The following is a 24,733-nucleotide window of genomic DNA, read 5'->3' on the forward strand; positions in this document are numbered from 1 at the left end:
GACCAATAAGCGTGGATTTTTAAAGGAATATTTTTATAAGGATTAAAGACCAATAAGCGTGGATTTTTAAAGGAATATTTTTATAAGGATTAAAGACCAATAAGCGTGGATTTTTAAAGGAATATTTTTATAAGGATTAAAGACCAATAAGCGTGGATTTTTAAAGGAATATTTTTATAAGGATTAAAGACCAATAAGCGTGGATTTTTAAAGGAATATTTTTATAAGGATTAAAGACCAATAAGCGTTTTTTTAAAGAATATTTTTCAAGGACCTAAAGACCAATAAGCGTGGATTTTTAAAGGAATATTTTTATAAGGATTAAAGACCAATAAGCGTGGATTTTTAAAGGAATATTTTTATAAGGATTAAAGACCAATAAGCGTGGATTTTTAAAGGAATATTTTTATAAGGATTAAAGACCAATAAGCGTGGATTTTTAAAGGAATATTTTTATAAGGATTAAAGACCAATAAGCGTGGATTTTTAAAGGAATATTTTTTAAGGATTAAAGACCAATAAGCGTGGATTTTTAAAGGAATATTTTTTAAGGATTAAAGACCAATAAGAGTGGATTTTTAAAGGAATATTTTTATAAGGATTAAAGACCAATAAGCGTGGATTTTTAAAGGAATATTTTTATAAGGATTAAAGACCAATAAGCGTGGATTTTTAAAGGAATATTTTTTAAGGATTAAAGACCAATAAGCCTGGATTTTTAAAGGAATATTTTTATAAGGATTAAAGACCAATAAGCCTGGATTTTTAAAGGAATATTTTTATAAGGATTAAAGACCAATAAGCGTGGATTTTTAAAGGAATATTTTTATAAGGATTAAAGACCAATAAGCGTGGATTTTTAAAGGAATATTTTTATAAGGATTAAAGACCAATAAGCGTGGATTTTTAAAGGAATATTTTTATAAGGATTAAAGACCAATAAGCGTGGATTTTTAAAGGAATATTTTTAAGGATTAAAGACCAATAAGCGTGGATTTTTAAAGGAATATTTTTATAAGGATTAAAGACCAATAAGCGTGGATTTTTAAAGGAATATTTTTATAAGGATTAAAGACCAATAAGCGTGGATTTTTAAAGGAATATTTTTATAAGGATTAAAGACCAATAAGCGTGGATTTTTAAAGGAATATTTTTATAAGGATTAAAGACCAATAAGCGTGGATTTTTTAAGGAATATTTTTATAAGGATTAAAGACCAATAAGCGTGTATTTTTAAAGGAATATTTTTATAAGGATTAAAGACCAATAAGCCTGGATTTTTAAAGGAATATTTTTATAAGGATTAAAGACCAATAAGCGTGGATTTTTAAAGGAATATTTTTATAAGGATTAAAGACCAATAAGCGTGGATTTTTAAAGGAATATTTTTATAAGGATTAAAGACCAATAAGCGTGGATTTTTAAAGGAATATTTTTATAAGGATTAAAGACCAATAAGCGTGGATTTTTAAAGGAATATTTTTATAAGGATTAAAGACCAATAAGCGTGGATTTTTAAAGGAATATTTTTATAAGGATTAAAGACCAATAAGCGTGGATTTTTAAAGGAATATTTTTATAAGGATCTTGGGAACTGTTTGTAAGGAAAATTTTCATTATGGGTCCATGTTATATCATAGCCCCCATATGACATATCCGCCGCATTTAAGGCATTTTAAAGATTATATCCGCATTTTAGAACCACACAAATATTTATTACATACAAATATTTGTTTTTGTAATTTAATCTAGTTAATTGTGTGTGTGACTAAGTTTATTTAAAACAAAAATAAAAATCGTATTAATTATACAAAAAAATAAATTAAAATACTATCAAAAAATCCAATAATAACAATAAGGCAAGATATCAAATTTTTAAGGTATTACATCAGTTCTACGTCTAATAATTGTATTACTCGAATTATTATTCATAATAATATCCTCGGGCCGTGGTTTAATTTCATAATGCATAAAACCATCGACATCATCCAATTCCTTGGAGGAGAATTTCGCCAAGAGCGTGCCACGTCCGGCATATGGCGGAATATATTTGAATGTTGAGGCGGCTGTGCCACCCACGGGTATTTCAGCAATCTGAAAAAAAAAAATTAAAATATTTATTAAATATTCTATTCAATGAGATTTCTTTTCAGACATGCAACTAACCTTAAATCTTAATGGCTTATCAATGCCAGGACCTTCAATATGGAATATACCTTTCCTTACTGGGATGGGCAGGGGATTTGTTAATCTAACGATAACATCAACCGGCTGTCGGGACACAATATCACCCTGGAAACTGAATTTAATATCTGGTTTGCGTACACGAAAATCATCCATGGCATAGTATTCGTAGTCGGTGTTTTTCACCAAGGCGGCGCAGGAGATGTTAAAGGTGGCCTAAAAAATAAAATATTAATAATTATTTGTTCGTGATGTGAAAATTTTCCAACCCACCTGAGTCGACAACTTCTTGAAATACTCCTCAAATATAACTTCCATGCGTACATACTCCGTCGCCCCGGCTGCCACCTCCACCTCAAAAGGCATAGATTTGATCAGCTCATTACTAATACCGGTATATTGAGCCGATTCACAATTTAATTGCCCGGTGGCGGTGTGGGACTTCTCTTTCGATTTATTTATTATGGCCAGCACAATATTAAAGGATTCACCGATTTTAATATCATCATTCAATTGCATATCGAATTCCACCTCGTTGAAGGTATCATTCAAATAGTAACGACTAAAGGCATGCTGTGACTGTTTCAAGGCCTTCAGGGTCACGTTGCGTTCCTCTTCACTTTTCTCGGCATATTTATAGCTGCTGGTAATATCTTCACGTTCCCATTTCAAAACAGCTTTCGTACTAATAAAATGTCCAATGGCCATGGTATCTTTGCGCAATAACTTTATGGGTTGGAATGGACCATTGTAACGCCAATATATTTTATCGGCATTTACCTCGGCAAAAACAAAACCACAATCAAAAGGCCGCAGAATTTCACCATTTTTCACAGCAGCCACCGGGGCAGGTCCAACACGGTACATATTTTCCGAAGCTTCTTGGGGAGTGGCATCCACGGCCTGCCAACCATCATAACTGAGACTATTTTGTCCCACACCCAAATCGGGTCTAGTCATCCACACCTCATTCCAGACATGGTAATTCCAGATGGAATCTGTGGTCTCAGCATCCAACTTCTTGTTATTCTCATCGATGAAAATGTCCACAGTCAGTGAAGCTTGAGTATCGTGAGCCGAGGAGTAGCATGTAACAATTCTTGAGGGTATACCCAAGGTACGGGCAATGGTGGTTAAGACCCCCGCAAAATTCCAGCATTGACCAAATTTAACAGGTCTTTGGGTCTTATAGAATTGTTGTATAATCTCCGTGGAACCAATCCATTTGGTTGGGGCAATACCACCCGAAAAGTCTTCGGTCCAGTTACCCAAAAGAACGCCATCATCATCTACGGAATTTACGGCTGCCGATAAAGCTCGGGCAACACGCACCGGATCACCACGGTAAGCGGCGGGTACGCGTCCCACAGTACCCAACAATTTAATGGAACACTCCAACACATGTCTCTCAAATTGTCCCAATTTCCACACTGAAGGCCTTAGACGATTATACGAACCACGCCATATCAAGGTGGTGTCATGCATTACATATTCTTTCCGCTGATTTCTATCAGGCATATATACCTGATCATCGGGACACCAGGGATTAAACAATACATATATAGGTACAGGCAATGTAAAGGATTTCGAACCATCACCCAACAATTTGGTATCTATGTCCATTTTCCATTCGGTAACGGGGCAGGTGGCGGAGGGTTTGATTAATACAGTCAAGCTATTTGTTTCATGTGCCTCTATGCCAGCACCCCATTCGAAAGGATCACCCAAATAATCAATACCATCTCTGGGCACCAAACCAATCAGTGTACCATGTCCCGGATTGGGTTTCTTCTCATCGGCCACGGTGAATATGAAACTAATGGCATCACGACTGGGACTGAAATCACGATTGAAATTAAGACGTATTCTAAATGGCTCTCCGCGTCGTACAATCAAGGCATCTTTGGCAGCATAGAAATGATCGGTGTGATGCTCGTCGTGATTTTCATCGCGGCATAAATCTACGCTAACGATTCTTAGTACGGCATCCGAAGCAGCAGCTGTAAGAAGATGGAGGGAGAGAGAAAATGTAGTTGTGAAATATTTCGGAAATAAAAAAATTGAAATCGGAAATTATAGAGTTAGAGATAACTCTCTCATAAGACAGAATTTATTCTTATTGGAAAAATGATTACTGGAAAAGTAAACTAACACCACTATTAATCCATAAAGTAATTGCCCCTTGTAGGAAATATCTACAGTAAACTACTGACTTACGCCATAATTTTAATATATTTTTTTTTAATTTTATTGAATGAAAGCAAACTATGTTAGAAATAGCATCAAATTTTAGAATAAGTTTAGATTTGTTCGAATTGGTCACCCTTGGCAGGAATTATGGCCTTCAAACGGTCATTAGTAAGTCAGTAGTGATTTACTATAGACAGTTCCTATAGGGTAGACAACGATTTTAATACAAAATATATATATATATATATATGTATATATTTGTTTCTTTTTATAAATCGCATTAATCACCTATTCTGAGCTGCACTGTGTAATATGTTAATTGTCATTCAAATAGTTGTCACACTAGATTTTTTTTTTTTTGCCAAAAATGTCAACAAAAACGCAACAACAACCCACCACGCTCTCTGTTGTAATTACATCCTACATTCATTCATCATGAATGAATTTCAAAATGATTAATCACAATGTTATTCTGAATTGTCTTCTCTGTGATTTTTTTACTTCTGGTGTCTTAAAAAACGTAGATTAACAAATCTTTTATAGCTTCGTGCTCATCATCATCATTGAACATAATGGCAATGATATGGAAGGAAGGTTGATGTTTTTTTTCTGGAAAACAAAAACTAATAAATTAATCTGAAAAAAACAACATTGTACCAAAAATCTATACAACATATCCACTTAAGTTTGGGAATTGCCAAAATAAAAAATAATACCCTAAGGCCAGATGTTTCATTTCTTAATTATGACAGCAGTACGTCATATGTTCTTTTGATGAGTGTATCATATTAATATTAGGGTGGCTCAGGAAAAAAATGTGTTATTAAATTTTAAAAACTGTTTAAAAGACTAAACGAATTTTTGCAAGGAGCGGTAATCCTCCTTTATCTAATGAAATGGTATATTTTCACGTGTCTTAACAAACTGCAGCAGAAGCAACACTTGAGTACCGAAGACCACCATTAAGAAACCCATTGTACGATCTGAAGTGTCGTAATGCTACTGAGTTGAAAAACGCAGCGTATATGGCAACCCTGCAAACCTTAGCAACACGCAATGTGAGAGAGAATTATCAGGAGAAAAGGAGAGAGGAGAAACGTATTTTCAAAAAAAAAAAGGAACAAGAAAAACTTGAACGTGAGCAATCCGTGATGTACAGGAGTCAGAATGAAGTCCGGAAATTTTACCAACACCAAGAAGGAAACCTAGTGACAGATATTGACAGGAATGAGCATTTTGCAAAGCTTTTGGTACCAATAAGAGATGACGGTGTAGATTGTATACCACCTAGCCAATATGAGGAAAGAAAGGAAAGAAACAATCAATCGACTGAAGAATAATAAAGCAGCAGATGCCAATGAATATTATCAAGCGAACTATTAAAGGCCGGTTGTTATACGCTGATCAGGAGCATGCACCAACTGATTAGTACAATTTGGCTAAAGGAATGCATGCCCAATGATTGGAACCTAACCATCCTGCCTCCCGTGTGTGAGACAAGACGATATGTACCAACTATAGAGGAATAAGCCTCCTTCCCATCGCATATAAAGTGATGTGTGAACGACTGAAACCAATGGTCAATGACAGTTTGTCTGAATCCTCGATCGGTATTGATGGACTCCGATGGGTCCTTTCCGACTTTAACTGCTGACCTTGTGACAGTTAAAGTTATTTTCATAGTCCTCTTAATTTTGCAGGAATGCCGAACGTAAACATGGCTTTAAACACCTCTGAGCCGGTTGGGCTTTCGAATGTGGCCTTATAGTAGACGAGAAGGTGGAATGTGTCGTTGTGTTTTCCAGGATTTGATGCAGGTTGAAAATCTGATCTATGGTGGAGTTATAAGGTCTGAAGCTTTGAGTGGCACAAGGTCAGCAGATTAAGTCGGAAAAGTCCCCTCGGAGTCCTTCAATACCGAACGAGGATTCTGACAAGGTAACAGTTTGTCGTGTTACCTTTTTAACATCCTGCTGGAAAAGGTCATTTAAGATGCAAATGTCAACATAAATGTCACTCTGTACACCAAAAAACATATATTACTTGCCTACGTCGACGACATCGACATAATGGATCGAACATTGCGAGCGGTAACAACCACCTTTGAACAAATTGAGAAGGAGTCTGCCAAAGAGGGACTGGTAGTAAATGGCGAAAAGACCAAGATGTTGGTATCAAAGCGAAAAACGTCCAGTGACTCGGACCAACTGTGCAAAACTACAGTTTCGAAGTGGAGAGCGATTTTATATACCTTTGTAACGCCATAAACAAAACTAATAATCCGAAGAAAATAGTGTTGGCCAACAGATTGTACTAGGGTCTGAGTAAGAAATTCAAAAACAAGGCCACCTCTCTCCATACTCACACTCAACAAGACGTTGATACTACCAAGAGCTTCCTCATGCAAGCTGATGAGACAGCTCTTGGCGTATTTGGGGGAAAGATTCTCCGAAAGATCTGTGGGCCGATCTGCATCTACGGCGAATATCGCCGTCGAATGAACCAAGAGTTATACCATCTATTCTCGGATATCGACATAGTCACACGTATCGAGTCATGTTGTGAGAATGGATGAGGATGCCCCAGCTCAAAAAGCGAGTCAACTGATAGTTCACGCAAAAGGGGAAGGCCACGAATTCGATGGAAAGATCAAGTGAAAGAAGACATTTCGGAAAATGGTCTTTCAAATTGGCAGAGCTGCGCATAAGATCGACGCGCCTGGAAATCTTTTTTAAATTCGGCTTATGGAACAAATGTTCTGTCACAAGCCAGCTAAGTAAGTATTGGTCATCGAATCTTCTAACCAAAATTTTACAATATTGATCCACTTTTTTGGGTAGCCACATATAGCGGCATTTTTTTATTCCAGTATTGTGGGAAATTTGGATAGATGGATTTACCCCACCATCCATCCCAAACCATCTAAAAATTTTGTAGTCCTATCCAATATGGACGATAATATAATTTGTATATCAATTATGAGTAAAAACATTTCACGAATGATTCTTCAAAATTTGATCCAAATGCCTCTAATATTGAAAATTTTACAGCATTTTAATCAATAAAGTTACAAATGTACTCGATTATTGATCGTAGTGTTAAACAATTTCAACATGGCTTCATTAAATGCCTTCAATGTTCTCTTACTCTTAACGACAACTCAGAGAGCTTCTTATTGTTTTCTTCTTCTTCAAAGTTGAAAGTTTTCGGTAGCCATTAAAATCGTTTGCATTGTTTTTCGTGGGCTCCATATTGTTTGTGTTATTAAGTGCTATTATTAAATATAAAATTATTCTTGAATTAAATAAATATTCTATTGTGTTGTAATTATGTTCAAATATATCATTTCCTAGTGTCCAATTGTGAAATTAATGTGATTTTAAAGCAAATCAATCTATGCGCGTTGGCCGTGTGAAAGAAAACAAATTGCATTACTCCCAATCAGAGGGAGAGAGTGAGAGGCAAAAATAAAAAAACAACAACAATAGTGCTGAGAGAAATAAAACAAATGAAGAAAGTGAATAGAAAACGATGGTAAATAGTGAAAAATTATCAATTTGCTGTCAATTAGTGTAAATATGAATAATTAAATTCGCTGCCGTTTAATGTAATACTAAACTCAACAATTAAAAAAAAATATTGAAAGGCAAAGAACACGAACTTTTAGTCGTGATTATTCAATGCAGATTTGCCAACTATCTGAAATTGATGAGGATTTGCTCAAGTAATTTGAAAGCATCACTGGTAAGTTTTTTGTATTGTTGTAAAAAATATACACATATGGTCTGTTCCAGTACTTTTTATACCCTACACAACTATGTTGTCAGGGTGTTATAGCTTTGTGCAGCCCCAAGAGTTTCTAACTCCGCGAAATATTGATCCTAGACCCACCTTTAAGTATACCGATCGTCATATATCGACTAGCTGAGTCGATCTAGACATGTGTGTCCATTAAAATTTGTAAACATGATACAGGCCACAGTTATGGACCAATCTTCACGAAATTTTGCATGTAGGATGGGCTCTTGTCAATGCCCTCTCCATAATTTTTACATGGAGAAGGGCATCGGGCCAAAGAAAAAGCATGTCTGTTTTTATAAAGATCGGCCATTATTTAGCAGGTCAAATGGACCCTGAATTTTGTGTGAAAAATTACAACATTTGTATTCTATGGCGTATATAGACCCGAGAAGTTGATAGACCTAGAGGTGTTATTGACCTTTAAATTGATACAAATTATATTGACCTAGAGGTGTTATTGACCTTTAAATTGATACAAATGATATTGTCGTATGCACTCGGATGTGAGAGTTACACTTTAATATTTACAGGTGTTTATTCATATATTATTTAGTAACCCATTAACATTAGGGGGCGGAAATGTAGCACTGACCACTTTTAAATTTTCCATGAGGATCCAGGTATGGTCAAGGATAACGCCCATAATTATAATTGATGATCAGACAATAATTTTTGCATGAATTGAACAAAAAACTTAATTTTTGTGTTTTTTTGAGTCGATATATAGTTCACAATTGAAAGCCGAACATCACAACACAAGGGAATAAAATCTGAACAAGTAATTAGAAAGGCTGTAAGAGGAATAAAAATCCGCAAAAAGTTAGAGTTCCGTGGTAGTTGTGTAGGGTATCGTATGGTCGTCCCCGTCCGACTATACTGCTCCGCTATTAAAATGATATCATTTTAAAAACGCTCTCAGAGTACAAAATAATTTGAAAAGTTCGGTAACGCAAATCTAGTAAATATGCCAAAGTTAGATGGCAATACTTCAAAATCAACATAACAGTCAGTCAGAAGTTGGCATTCCTGTTTACCATTTTTACTCGGCCAAATTTCTCGAGTAAAAAGTTTACAAAGAGAACGTCATTTTTTTCGCGTTCTCATAAATTCGGTACAAAGTTTAACTAGTTTTGTGGATTGAGGAACGGTTTTCGGGCAAAAATTTGCAAAACTTGTAAAATTAGTAGATTATTTTAGGCTCTGGAACTATGGTTGTGTAATTGTAAATCCATCTTTTATTTAATATATCTTTGTATAATTATATTTGTTTCCCAATACCCATTTATTAATATGGAGGGTAAAAAATCGTTAATTCGTGATGAATGAAGAAAAATTATAAAAAAATATAAAATTTTTCAAAATTTCGATTCTTACTTTGGATACCCATAACACATATCACGATTTTAAAAAGTTTAAAATTTGCGAGTGACTTTATGTTGTTTGGCAAAAAAATTTTCCCAATGACTATTTTGAATTTATCCGATTATTTTTTCTTTCAACTCAACTTGTCGTGATCCGGTTTATTATCACCCACAATGAAACAAATGAATTATGGTAGACAAGCTATAAAAAATGAGCTACTTAACCAAATACCAGAAAACAAATCGCGGGCACTTAAAAGGAAGGTAATTTATTTGTCTGTAAAAGAAAAATGCGTCGGCCCCAATTCGATTATGCGGAAATTGGAAACAAAATGCATTTATTAATTTATAAATGATTTAAAAAATTAAATAAAAGAAAATTATATCGATGATATTAGGACTCAAAAGGTATTTGGAAATGATGTCATTATCGTTGAATATATATAATTTATTTATAATTAAAATAAACAAAATATTTACGTTACAGAATTAGGCTTGAATATTCAAGAATATCAGTCAACTGTTTGGGGGGTTTCTTTACTAATTTAGAAGGTAACAAACTTCTTTGTAATTGTAAATTTTGATTGACTGTTGAAATCATTTCAACATGTCAGATGAATATATAAGATTTAAAACAGTTTCTAGAATATTATTATATTTATACCCATACATAACAGATATCTACATTGAAATAGCCAGAATATTCTTAATAAAATTGCGAACGTCTATTTTTTTCAAATTATGCATGCATTAATTAAAAGTATTTAAGTTTTTGACAATTTGTTTATTCTTGAAAAAGAGATTAGTTTCACTATAAACAACATTTAAAAGCTGACAGTGTTTATATGATCAGTTTGTGTGTATATATTCAAAATATATATTTATAAAGTATTATTCATAAGAATTATTTTCAACAACAAAATATATAATATCTACAATAAGATACAACGTGTGAACAAGACATTTTCAATAAAATGTAAATGTGGATTAAATATTTAAAATCTGTGGAATACAACATTGCCGAAGAAAATAATATTGGATCAGAATTTTATGGTTCAAATAGGTATAAAGTTTTACTAGACCCAACTTCCGCTTTAGCGAAGCTGCCGGGATCAATTTTCCAACAATCGATTAATCGACTGTATTTATTTCCAACTATTTAATTAAGCCTAAGGCAAGACTGACAGCAGGCATGAATCGTAAAGGCCGATTTCACCCCTGTCGCCGGTAGCAAAGGCACTTGAGGCGCTATACCTCCCATCGTTAAGAAGCAGTTTTCCAGTTGTCCAACACCAACATGAATTCCGTAAAATGCACAGCACAACAACAGCATTACACGCCATTTCCACACATATTATTCGAACCGTCAACCATGCCAAGCTGTTCGAAGATATAGAGAAGACAAATATACGACCGTGTTTGAAACGTTGGATAATTAACTATATGTGTGGACGCCAGTCGTATGTGGAATTCAGAAACAGGAAACCTAAACCCCGTAGAGTGAAACAGGAGTTCCTCAAGGAGGGGTGATATCTCTGGGAACTGTTCAACCTCTGCCTTTCTGATATTCCACAACCACCGGACGACATAGAGATCGTAATGTATGTGGATGATTGTACGATCATGGCGTCGGGCCACATTATCGATAACATATGTGAGAGGTTAAACTTCAACATAGCCGATTTTGTTAATTTCTTCCATCTGACGAATATGAAAATATCCGCCACAAAATCAAGAGCCACACTGTTCACCACATGGACGGCTAAAATGAAGCTCCCACTGAACATAATGGTCGATGAAGAACTGATTCCGACCACCAACTACCCCAAGATACTGCGAGAAACGTTCGACAGCCTTTTCAAGTCGTCTGCGCAAGCAACAGCTTTATGCAATAAGCTGCGAAGTAGGAACAAGGTCCTTAAGTCGCTAGCCGGCAGCAGTTATAAGCAATGCAGCGCCAGTTTGGTTTGCGAATGTAGGTGATACGCAGTGGAAGAATACCCAGATCTGCCAGACTGTTGTTGCCCTCTCCTCACGACTCCTGTGGACAATCTTCATGGGGAGACGAAGATCTTACCTGTCCATCGACACAATTACATGTTGTCGATGCAGTATTTGCTTGGGTGCTATCATCGGGAACACCCCTGCCACAGTCTTATGAACAGGACTCCCCGCCCAGGCACGTCAGGAAAGAACTTCATGATCAAGAGAGAGAGAGAGGCCAAAATGTATGAGCATGAACCCCTAAATCAAGAAGCCTATCGAGCAGGTCTGAATGATATTCACACGGACGCAGTCGCTCAGGCAGTAGAGCAATATCGCGTGAATAGCATAATCAGATACCACCCCGCATCCATTGCAGCAGAGGAGAAGCAGCTGTCAAGACAAACACGAGTAGTCTTAGCCCAACTAAGATCAGGATGGTGCAACCGCCTCAATTCATATTGGGCAAGAATTGACGGCTCGATACCTAACACATGTCCAGCATGTGGACTAGGATCGCACGACACGATGCACCTCTTCAACTGCCCAGCTAAGCCGACTCATCTATCGCCGAATTTATTATGGTCACAATCCGTTCAAGTTGCAACATTCTTGAATTTGAGGTAGATGAAGCAGAACCAGTCAACGAATGATCCATCACATGTATTCTGTGGCTACAACAACAAATTCGGTCCTGAAGAGAATTAATTTGTATATGTTATGTACAAAAAATATAGTAGTATTCTGAAAAAAAAAAATTAAAATGAACTTCAACTATAGCTCAATCTCAACCTGGTGATGTAGAATATAATAATAGATTTTGGCACTTGCAATAATATCCAACTATTCCAATGAATTTCTTATCTAAATCAATCAACAATGCATGATGGTATGTAGCCTCTGAAATATATTAAGCATATCAAACAACATTGTTATTTTCATTTCATTTTTTTTTTCAAAATATATTTGATTTGTTATATGCAAACTAAGTGGGTTCCGCTAAAGAATATAACAAAAACAATATGTGTCCATTTGTTATTGTTTTTTTTTTTTCATTTCGTATTTGTATCGGGAGATGACTTCATACAATCAGTGTTTATTAATTATACAAATATATATGTATGTCCACTGAATGTGTTTGCTCTACACTACACTTGCCAATAACTATTCAATACTCTTGAATGTCGAATTTTTTTTATATATTTCTATTTCTTTTGTAGTTTTATTGAAATTAAAATGCTTTTTAGAAATAAAATGTTGACCTCTTCAATTTTCCTTGGCACATGGAACTAACCGAGATCGGTATCAAATAATGATAGACATTTAATATGATCTATAAGAGCTTAATAAAAACATAAAAGAATATTTCAATTCTATTAGCCTACCTCGACCTACATACATATGTACACACGTACGTCGGGCGCCATTCAAAGAGTGTAATTAGCTTTTCAATTGGGAACGCCTATTTTCTGTTTAAGAATATTTTTGTAAGTTATTAAGAATACATTTGAACTATATATGGAAATCATATAATAATCGATCCGACGCAAAAACTTGCAAAAGTAAAAACATATATATTATAAACAAAAATATACTAATAACTTTTCGGAATAGGGTAATGAAGTATGTGCCATTGAAAGTTGGTGTTTCGTTTTTTTTTATCTGAAATTAAATTCAGTACAGCAGTTAAAGTCGGAAAGGACCTATCGACCTACCCTTGAATACCGAACGAGGATTCAGATAAGATGACAGTTTGTCTTTTGATCTTTTAAACATCCTGCTGGAAAGGGTCCTACTTGAGGCAAAGTTGAACAGAAATGACACTCCGTACACCATACAACACATGTTACTCGCCTACACCGATGACATCGACATAATGGGTCGAACATTGCAAGCGGTAACAGCCACATTTGAACAAATTGAGAAGCAGTCTACCAAAATGGGTCTGGCAGTAAATGACGAGAAGACAAAGCTGATGATATCAACGTCCATTAGACTCGGACCAACTGCGAAACTACAGCTTCGAGGTAGTCAAAGATTGTATAACCTTCGTACCGCCATAAATAAAACTAATGACATCTGTTTTGAAATTCGGAGGAATTGTTGGTCAACACATGCTACTATGGTCTGAGTAAGCAACTCAAAAGCAAGGCCACCTCTCGCCAGACCAAGCTCACACTCTACAAGACGCTGATACTACCTGTGCTGTTATATAAATGAGGCAGCTCTTGGAGTACGCAAGCAGATGAGGCAGCTCTTGGAGTGTTTGAGAGAAAAATTCTCCGAAAGATCTATGGGCCAATCTGCGTTAACGGTGAATATCGTCGTCGAATGAAGCATGAGTTATACCTTCTATTCTCGGATATCGGCGTGGTTAGACGTATCGAGCTACATACGTTGGCTAGGTCAAGTTGTGAGAATGGATTAAGATGCCCCAGCTCAAAAGGCATATATCAAATTGGAAGACATGCGCACAAGATCGACGTGCTTGGAAATCTTTTCTAAGCTCGGTTTTTGGAACGAAAGTTCTGTCACAAACCAGCTAAGTAAGTAAATACTAAGCTTGCAGTCGGCTTTAGAAAAATCAAAGTTATTCTTCAGTTTCCAAACGAGCTTATCATGATCAATAGAATTGAATGCCTTTGACAAATCGTATGATACCAAAACACTTAATGTGTCCTCACTAATGAATTTACGGCCAAAATTTTTGCATGCTCAAGGCTTTAATACCCCCTCCAGAATATTTTCGCGATAATATTCGGCATTTATTCTGGTGCTACGGTCGATTAATATTAGCGGAGAGCGACCAATTTGTTGTGGCGGCACACACCATGGCCGGTGCCTGAGTTCGGTTGCCCAACTGAAGGTGCACATTATCAGCTGACCTCGTTGGCAAGTAATCACGATCATTTTTTCTCGTCGGAGAAAACCGAATTCGGCAGTTCACCACTTTCGGCCAAGCAAAGCTACTCTTTAGCTCTTTAGAGTCTATTTTCTTTCTTTCTGTTGCGGTGTATTTCTTGCACTTTTTAGATTTCAATGGCTTTACCTCGAGCTCATTTTTCAATATTTGCCGAATGGAATATTGCGAAATGTTCAGCTCACAAGCCATTTTTCGGCCACTGCGACGAGGGTTTCGATCAGGTCGCTTCTTTACTTTTCGAACCATTTCTGCTGATGTTGCTGTTTTCTTGCGTCCACTTCCTTGATATCGGGCTACGCTACCAGTATCACGGTAACCATCTATGTTACGAGACACAAAAGATTTATTCACATTTAAATGCTGAAATGCTCTAACGATAGCCATTTGTGGTTTTCCAGCCAAATATAAAAAATCAAACTAGCACGCACTAGCAGGAAATTTTTTACGCTTGTAAACAATATAATAAGCTTTCACTGGAATAATTTTAACAGTTTTCGGACGAGTGACTTAGAAATGACAGTAGTCTAAAGTTGGTTGCAGTTTTTTCATCTCACCCTGTATATCCCAACACCACCACCTCTGATCTGCGTCTGACCCGAAATGGAGACCATAGAGTCTAAAATCTCAAGAACATGCCGTGTTTCAGAGATTGACATGATGTCAAAAATAAGGACTATTGCAAAACGTGAATATTTTTCCAGATGTGTTTGTCCTCCTCCGCTCCTTCCCACTTCGATTGGAAAATTCGTCTAGAACTTTCAATATACCAAAAATATGGTCTGATCTTAAATCGTGGCTAGCTAGATATGTGCTCTTTCGAATGCGGTTTCGATTCGGATGTCCCACTGGTCTGAAATCATGCACCTCGTCGAAAAGAATGACCCTTTCTTTAATTAGAAAACAACAATAACAAAAAATTATGTCAATTAATGTTCTTATCTTCACAGACAAAGGGTTGTAATTCCCACAAATAGAGGATCGGCTAAATCAAGATAGAATTTTCTTCTGCTCAAGACTCCGGGGACTTCGAATAATATTTCGATGTGAATTTAAAAATTTAGTTTAGAGGGTATAATAATCGAAGAAATAAATGTCAGCCTTTTGCTGATTTTATTTTCAATACCCATTTTGCACAAACTGATTCACTGTATATGATATATTACTCATTTGAACACCGCATTATCCCTTTTTGAGACATTATAAATAAATTAAAACATGACCTAACACACAAAAGAATTTAAGAAATTCCCAAAAAAAGGTGATTAATAAGATTAATTACGCTATTAAAATCCTATAACGCAGAACCAAAAAACGAAACTGATTTAAATTTTACCTGATTCCCATCATCATGTCCATATACAAAGGTAAACAAACAGCATAATTAAACATGTTTGACAACAAAAAATAAAGATAATACACAAACTTGACAACAACAGAGAGCCACACAAATATTAAATAATAATAACAATAATAAAACAATGATCGGAGATGAAGTCACAGGCGGTGAAACTTTCCGCACCTCTCCACCGAGAGATATCAACGAAACGAAGGAATGTGCGAACTAGACACATTAGCCAATGATTTGTAGGCATTTAATTTTTGTTGCTGTTATTGTATTTCAAATTTTTGTTTTATTCTAAAATACCCGTCCTTGACTTAGTGTGGATGTCATAAAATAAATATTTTACACGAACACCTTTTGTTTGTTTTTTTATTTTTAATATTTTATTGAAAAAAAAAATTTAAAAATCTCTTTCTTACGTGCTGGCCTTAAACTGCGATATGGATTTATTGGAGGATTGGGCTGCCAAAAACGATTAAACCAATTGGGTACATATCCCGCATACCACGTTGACATATTTAATGACGTCTAATCAGATTATAACGGACAATTTTTTATTTATTCACGCACTTTATTGTTTTATTCGCACACAATAAACGAAATCAAAATCAATAAAACGTTACTTTCTGTGGTTATTTCTAAAAACAACAAATCGACGTGTTGACAGACGCAACCAAAATCGACATTAAAAGCTTCCGCGTACCGTGTTGTGATCCGTAACAATTGTAGTGGCTAACTGAATTATTCCGGCAATATAACAATCTAAAGATCTGCCTGGCTGTGATTGAGGGTGTTCCCTCCATAAACTTTGGGCTAGAAGATAACAAAAACAACAACAAAATCTTCTAAAGCAGTGTTGGGCAAAATTAAATTGAGAGCAAGTGTGTGCGAGCGTAACTGTGAATTCACCATAACAAAAACAACAACAAAATCTTCTAAACAAAACAAATACTGAGAGGGAGAATAACTTGATGTGAGGTACGCCATCTTCAGTGTTGTCAACATGTGAGGTTTTTTAAATCGCTAAAGCGTCATTAAGTATTTATGGTAGATATTGAGTAGAAAGAACGGGTGGCGTAGGAGATGCTAGATACCAAGAGACGGCTCTGATTGGCTTTAATATGGCAAAGCCCTTGGTCTATGTTTCATTTCAATTATGGACACTGACCTCCTCGAGGTGTCACCTGGTGTAGCTATTTTCATCACCCGTTGAAATAGTGAGCTAATATGTGCCGCGAGTTCACTCATAAGAACTATAAAAATGGGTTGAGGCGTCGGAAAAAACTATGAAAAATATCAAAAAAGAAAATCAAACCCCCCTAATGTTGACGACCCCACGATCTGTGAATCTGCACTTGAAATGTGCACACCTTGTACAGAGCAGGCGCAGTTTTCGCTTTGGCGGATGTACTCCAGAAGTAAAAAGCCGATATTATTGCCTTACAGGAATTGCGATGGAAAGGGACTGGCGTAAGTAAATCACATGATTAAACCCCGTATTATAGCTGCCATGAAACGAGACATGAATTTGGGTGCGGATTTATGGTTAACAGGAGAATAAAACACCTGCTCTCCAGATTCACACCAGTAGATGAGCGAATTGTTATAATCCGTATAAAAGCGAAGTTTTTTTACATCCGTCTTTTTTGTGAGCAGACCAAAGACATATTTTGCGAGCGCCTAGAAACACAGTATATGACCACTGCCCTGGCCATCACATTAAAATTCTGCTAGGAGATCAAATTGCACTCGTCTTAATGTAGCAGCAAAGATGCGATAACACAATACAGCAACTCGAAAAGCTGCAAACACAACAGGTAGCCGAGGCCTACTCCGCCCAACTTACCAACCTGCTTGACGAAAGCACTCCTTGTCCCGATAATAATATAAAAGCACAATGGCAAAGAATTGCCCACTCCCTACAAACTACAGCAACATAAAAACTTGGGTACCAAAAATCACCATCCACCATTGAAAACGCAGCATATAGGACAACCCTGCATACAGTATCAACACCTAATGCGATGGAGAATTATCAGGAGAGAGGAGCTAATTAGTACAACTTGGCTTGAGGAATGCATACTCAATGATTGGAACATCAGCATCCTGTGCACAAAAAAGAATAGGCCTCCTTCCCATTGCATATAAAGTGCTATCCAACGTTTTGTGTAAACGACTGAAGTCAATAACATTATAGGACCATACTAATACGGCTTCAGACCTGGCAAGTCTACCAGTCGGAAAAGACCTCTCAGCGCCCTTCAATACGGAGGGAGGATTAAGACAAGGTGACAGTTTGTCATGTGACCTTTTTAACATCCTGCTGGAAAAGGTCATACGAGATGTAAATGTGAACAGGAATGGCACTCTGTATACCAAACAGTATATTTTACTCGCCTACGCCGACGACATCGACATAATAGGTCAAACATTGCGAAGGAGAAGGAGTCTGCCAAAGTGGGTCTGGCAGTAAATGGCGAGAAAACCAAGCTGATGGTATCAACGCGCAAGACGTCTAGCAGACTCGGACAAACTGTGGAACTGGAGAACGACACATTCAAGGTAGTTAAAGATTTTATATACCTTGTTACCGCCATAAATACAACTAATGACATCAATGTTGAAATTCGGAGAAGGATAGTGTTTGCAAACAAATTCTAGTACGGCCTGAGTAAGCACTTTAGAAACAAGACCACCTCTCGCCAGACCAAATTCACACTCTACAAGACGCTGATACTACCCGTGCTTTTATATGGATGGAACTGAAGGATGGGTACTTGCGCAAGCAGATGAGGCAGTTCTTGAAGTGTTTGAGAGAAAAATTCTCCAAAAGATCTATGGGCCGATCTACGTCGACGGTGAATATCGCTGACGAATGAACCATGAGCTGTATATTCTATTCTCGGACATCTGCACTGTGAGAAGTATCGAGCTGCAGAGACTACATTGGCTAGGTGATATTGTGAGAATGGATGGGGATGCCCCAGCTCAAAAGGCATATAAAAGCAAGCCTACTGACGGTTCACGTAGAATGTGAAGGCCATAAATTAGATGGAAAGATCAAGTGGAAGAGAATATTTCGAAACATGGTCTTTCAAATTGGATGAGTTGTGCACAAGGCCGGCGCGCCTGGAAATGTTTTTTTTTAAGCTCGGTTTATGGAACAAATATGTCGATTTTTTTCAGATCTTCTGGGGGTTAACTATTACCGACGGTTTTCGATGAGTCGTAACATGAAGCTAACTTAGTTGTCCAGTGGTTCATTTATTTCTTGCTTAGTGGTTTCGGCCTTTTGGGAATTTTTAAGGATTAAGCACTAATGAAGTTTTGGTTAAAGCCTGGTTCTATTATTGCCGAGTTATTTGTGCTATTAGATTGATCAATAACTGGAAAATTTCGAATTGTCCGTGAAGTAATTCCGCAGATTTTCCTTAAAGAAACAAATTGAAAAGCAGAATTGTTGACCCTCTGGATCAGATGTGGGTTATAATGGTGTGAAACCCATATTAAACCCTCATATATTCATACTTTTCTTTGGCTCCCTCTAATTAATTGGGCGCCATTATTTGTAGACTTTAATAATAAAGCGATGTTAATGTATTTATTTAAATAATTTTCACTGCTATTGACATCACTGATAGCTGCTCACTAAAAACACAATCAAAAACACTAGCAACATTGGGCGCCAAAAGGGAGATACATTCCAAATATGGATGCTCTCATAGTTGTTTGTATTTTTTTGTGTTATATTTTCAAAACAAACTGATGCAAATTGTTGATTTGAACAACTGAGAGATTACGAGCAATCGATCGCAACATTTGCTGCCAGCCGTTGTGGGAGTTAAAATGCGACTGTTGTTACCACCACCACCACCTACAATCCGCCGAGTAATTTGATCAAAATAATAACATGCAAACTATTAATTTAAATGCATATTTGGTTTGTTTTCGAGAAATGAGTTGTCCACATTGAAAATTCCGTCAACCACCACCACCATCTCTCATTTGGTTTTTTTGAATTAATGATCGATCGATGACGATGTCAGTGTCAACGTATCAATGAGTGAATGAATGGATGCACATGAATATCCAGCCCCATTAACACTTCCTATGTGTGCGCGTCTGTTCGAGTGTGCAGCATTTCATTACTGAATGAACGAGTAAAAGTGATGATGGCGTCATGTTCAACTATTCCAGATTAATTTACGTTACGTAGTTAACTTGAATTGTTTAGAAAAAGTGTGCTTGCTTATTGTGTCTATTTTTATCACAATGGGTTTTTTTTATATATGAGAAATTTCATGTAGAAATAGAAATGAAATTTTGCATAACAATGATCAAAATTTTACAAAAATATCTGGCATACATAAATCAAATATCTGGACCGCTGGATTTTTTGTAAAATTGTTAAAAAGGAATATTTTTTTATGTATATTTGTACAAAAATGGCACGAGTTTACAATTAAAAGCACATATCGTATCCAAACTCCTTTAGATAATCGGTACTTGGGTAATCGATTGAAGATTGTCGAAACTTTCCACTGAAGACCTTGACAATTTACTTTTTATAGCTATATTTATGTTTTGTTACTTCCGTGCCCCTACTATTAAATTATGATTGTCCAACGATTTTATTTTACTTGTACGGAATATTAAGTGTAGACTAATACTACTTTTTGCTCAATTATTTTTTTAAATTGACATATTGTTTTTACATTATACTTAAATGGCTTTCGAACGCCACAATGTTTTTCAGCCACTCAGAGAAATACTGCTATGCCCTACCTTGTAATAATTATACATTGGACATATTTTTCAAATTAATTGACTGTAATATATTTTGTGTCGTAATGCTACTAATACGAACATCGGAGCGGATAGGGCAATACTGTAGACAGTAGCAACACGTAAAGCTAAAGAGAATTATCGGGGGAAAAGGAGAAACGTATATACAGAAAAAAGAAGAAAGAATAAGAAAAACGTGAGCAAATCGAGATGTTCAGGAGTCAGAATGAAGTCCTGATATTTTACCAACAAGTAAAAAAACAAAAACGACGGCTTTGGTGCGGGAACATCCGCTTGTAGGGATGCAGAAGGAAACCTTGTGACAGATACAGACAGCGTGTCGAGGATCTGGAAGGAACATTTTACAAAGCTTCTGGTATCAAATAGTAGCGGTGAAGAAGATACCTCAGAACCACTAAGAGATGATGGTATAGACTGTATACCACCTAACCAAGATGAGGTTCGAGTAGCAATTAATCGGCTGAAGAACAATAAAACAGAAGCTGCCGATGAAAAACCCACCGCACTATTCAAGATCGATGGTCAGATGCAGGTCAGGAACATGCACCAGCTGATTAGTACAATTTGGCTAAAAGAATGATTGTAACCTCAGCATCCTGTGTCCCACGCAAAGGAGACAACACGATATGTGCTAACTATTGAGGAATAAGTCTCCTTCCTATGGCATATAAAGTGTTATCAAGCATGCTGTGTGAACGACTGAAGCCAATGATCAATGACATTATTGGACCATATCAATGCGGCTTCAGACCTGGCAAATCCCCCATTGACCAGATTTTCACTCTGCGCCAAATCCTGGAAAAGACTCTTGAAACACACACCAATACATTCCACCTATTTGTCGGCTACAAAGCCGCATTCGATAGCCCCATCCGTTCAGAAGTGTTTAAAGCTATGTCTGCGTTCGGCACTTCTGCAAAATTAATACGGTTATGCAGGATAACTTTAACTGGCACAAGATCAGCATTTAAAGTTGGAAGGGACCTCTCGGAGCCCTTTAATACCGAAAGAGGATTTAGACAAGGTGACAATTTGTCGTGTGACCATTTTAACATCCTGCTGGAAAATGTCATACCAGATGCAAATTTGAACAGAATTGGCACTCCGAACAGCTTAATCGACGATATGGACATAATGGGTCGAACATTGCGAGTGGTAACATATAAAAAAATATAAAATAAATAAAAAAATATAAAATTGTTGCAAAATAAAAACATATCAACATATAAATAATATTCGTTCCAATATGCCTGATGAGCCGCTTAACCAACGGGGAAACGCGTCGCATAATCGTGGGTACGTAGGTTCTTCTCCTGGATTTTCTTATCATTGTAAAACTTAGATTATTAAGCTCGACTCGAAAGAGTATAAATAACTCACTTAAAATTTAATTCAAATGATCACTGCCCTTACAAGGAAAAAATTCAAATAACAAAAATTAATTCAGCTGAACACAGCTAGGGTTCGAACTTAGGTCCTTAGAGCAACACAAATGTTGTCAGACCACTTAACGTTCTGAGCCATCAACACACTTTCTAAAAGGTTGCGCAAAACCATGTGTATACCATCGGAGCAATTGTAGGTGTTGTGGATAAATTATCAATCGCTACAAAAAATATCTGCTTTGAAAAGAACTGTTTCTAGAATGAAGACAAATGTCGAACCTTGACAAATTTGAATTTAATTCGCATATGCAAAGTTCGCATCAGGGCGAAATAAATACAAGTTATCAACATGCGACCTCTGTAAAGCCACATAGCCCAATACGCGTCGCATAATGGTGGGGTACGTAGGTTCTTCGATAATTAATCTCGACTCCAAAGAGTATAAATAGCTCACTTAAAATTATTTTCAAATGAACACTGCCCTTATAAGGCAAAATTCAAATAAAAAAATTGTTTCAAAATAAAAATTAAATTCGTTAAAATGTCAATTGGGGGCCATTCCCCAGTAATGTTCTACTTACCCACATATTAGACAAAAAACAAAAAGGGATTAAAATTATTAATAGAGTAAAGTACGGTTATGGCGAAATAATAGGGACCGAGCAAATTAGTTCGTTATATCCAAGGTAAGCAAAAGCAGGACAAAATATAATCAGTTCCGAAATTGGCAGTTTTGGTATAATTTTTGGCAATAATTAAGCTGCTTACCTTTTTCTTTCAATGTTAGGGCATAAATTAAATTTTGGTCAGGATTGTCATCGTTAAGCATTATGTATATTTGTAACATTTTCGTTATAACCGAATTAAAATAAATGAATATTGTACGTTGGGACCGAAGTAATAGTTCGTTATAAAAAACGTTCGTAATATCCGTTGTTCGCTATAAGAGTAATGATTTGTATGAAAAATCTGTCTTAAAACTTCGGGACCAGGAAATGTGTTCGCTATACAGAATGTTCGTTATAAGCGTACTCGACTGTATATATTTTTATACATATTTATAAAAAATAGAATACCCTAGAAATGAAATTGTTTATATTGTGATTAATCTACAGCCTTGAATATTTTTTTGAAACAATTATTAAAACAGGTGTTCATTGGTATTTTTATATGAATTTTAAAATAAATTATGTTTAACAAATAAACATTTTGTTTATTTGTATATAGATATTATTGATATAGGTGTGATAGAAGACTAAATACAAATTTGGATATCATTGTTATCAGAAATAATGGAATTTCAAAATTATTATGTTGAAAGATAAAATCAAAAAGATACTGGATCCAAGATCATATGTATGATATCTAGATTCTTGAAAAACAATTTTTAATTTTAATTAATTTGATAATAAAAACCGTTATTACCGTTATTAAATTACAGGTTCTATATTGCAAATCAATATTTGTCGCTTAAATTCTTTCGACATAAATGCAGCAAAGGTTTATCCAGCTAAGCCGATGCACTTTTCAACGTTTTTTAATGTGTTCCTTCCTATGATTTTGAGCATAACAAGAAATGTATTAAATTCGATACACCTACTGAACCGTACACATAGATCTATGGATGTGGGTGTTTCATTTACTAATAACTTATCGATTGAGTTATTTATTTTGCATGCTTACAAACATACCTGTTCCATCAACATTAGTATGTTCAACTAGTATTTCTTTTCTAAGACTTATTGCTGTTTCGCCGTATGCAGTATTATTCCTATTTGAACAACAAGGGAAACAAGTTTTCCAACAATCCGCACATATATTCGATTTAACAATTTTACTGTTAATATCGTAAGTGGTATGTGTATTTCCCATTATGGAATTTCAATTAAGTCTAGGCATTAAAATTGTTTCGAAAAAAAATCAAAATAAAATAGCACTTTAAAATATTTCGCGAATTTCGTTAATACAACAACGTCATCCGACAAATGTTTCCAAATAACTGATCTGTTTCGTTTCGATTTAAAGCGAGACTTATTCTATTTGTTTTCGATATTATAAATATATTAACACATATATGTGTGTGTAAGTAAATATCAGTTTTTGTATAAAGGTGAACAATTGAAAATTGTATGTAATTATACCCTTCACCACACTGTGGTACAGGGTATTATGTCTTTGTGCATATGTTTGTAACAGGCAAAAGGAATCGAGATAGACCCATGGTTCCTTTTGAGAATATGCATAGAATCACTTTCTGAGTCGATTTATGCATGTCCGTCCGTCCGTCCGTCTGTTGATGTTAAATTGTAAACAAAGTGCAGGTCGCATTTATAATCCGATTTGGCTGAAATTTGGCACAGCTCATTTATTTGGCCCAAGGACGAACCCTATTGAAATTGGGAAAAATCGGTTCAGATTTAGATATAGCTCCCATATATATTTTTGTCCGATTTGAGGACTTTAGTCCCTGAAAATCATCCGATTTGCACGAATTTCGGTACAACGTACTGAATTAAGTCTAAAATGATGTGTGCCAAATTTCGAGAAAATCGGATCAGATTTAGATATAGCTCCCATATATAGTTTCGTCCGATTTAAGGTAAATGTGGCACCAAAGTCCCTCTGTATCTTTCGATTTGCATGAAATTTGGCACAGAGTACTGAATTAGGTCAAGAATGATGTGTGCCAAGTTTCGAGAAAATCGGTTCAGATTTAGATATAGCTCCCATATATAGTTTCGGCCGATTTAAGGTAAAT

The 24,733-nt window shown here is 35.9% G+C and overlaps 2 protein-coding genes across 2 annotated transcripts in view; both read right to left on the reverse strand.

Annotated features, from left to right (window-relative positions):
• The window catches only part of LOC133335089 (eukaryotic translation initiation factor 3 subunit I), a 293,205-nt gene that overhangs the window by 38,253 nt on the left and 230,219 nt on the right, over positions 1–24,733 (reverse strand). The window lies entirely within an intron of this gene.
• Positions 1,871–22,804, reverse strand: LOC133335101 (annulin). Its single transcript, XM_061543407.1, has 4 exons — positions 22,744–22,804; positions 2,458–4,184; positions 2,167–2,400; positions 1,871–2,094 (listed from the first exon to the last, which is right to left on the reverse strand). The coding sequence occupies exons 1-4, from the start codon at positions 22,802–22,804 to the stop codon at positions 1,876–1,878; spliced, it is 2,241 nt and encodes a 746-aa protein (XP_061399391.1). The 3' UTR covers positions 1,871–1,875.

This window comes from Musca vetustissima, unplaced genomic scaffold (genome assembly GCF_032173495.1).
Source record: "Musca vetustissima isolate MV318-11 ecotype Yass unplaced genomic scaffold, APGP_CSIRO_Mvet_v1 utg14086, whole genome shotgun sequence".
Classification (NCBI taxonomy): domain Eukaryota; kingdom Metazoa; phylum Arthropoda; class Insecta; order Diptera; family Muscidae; genus Musca; species Musca vetustissima.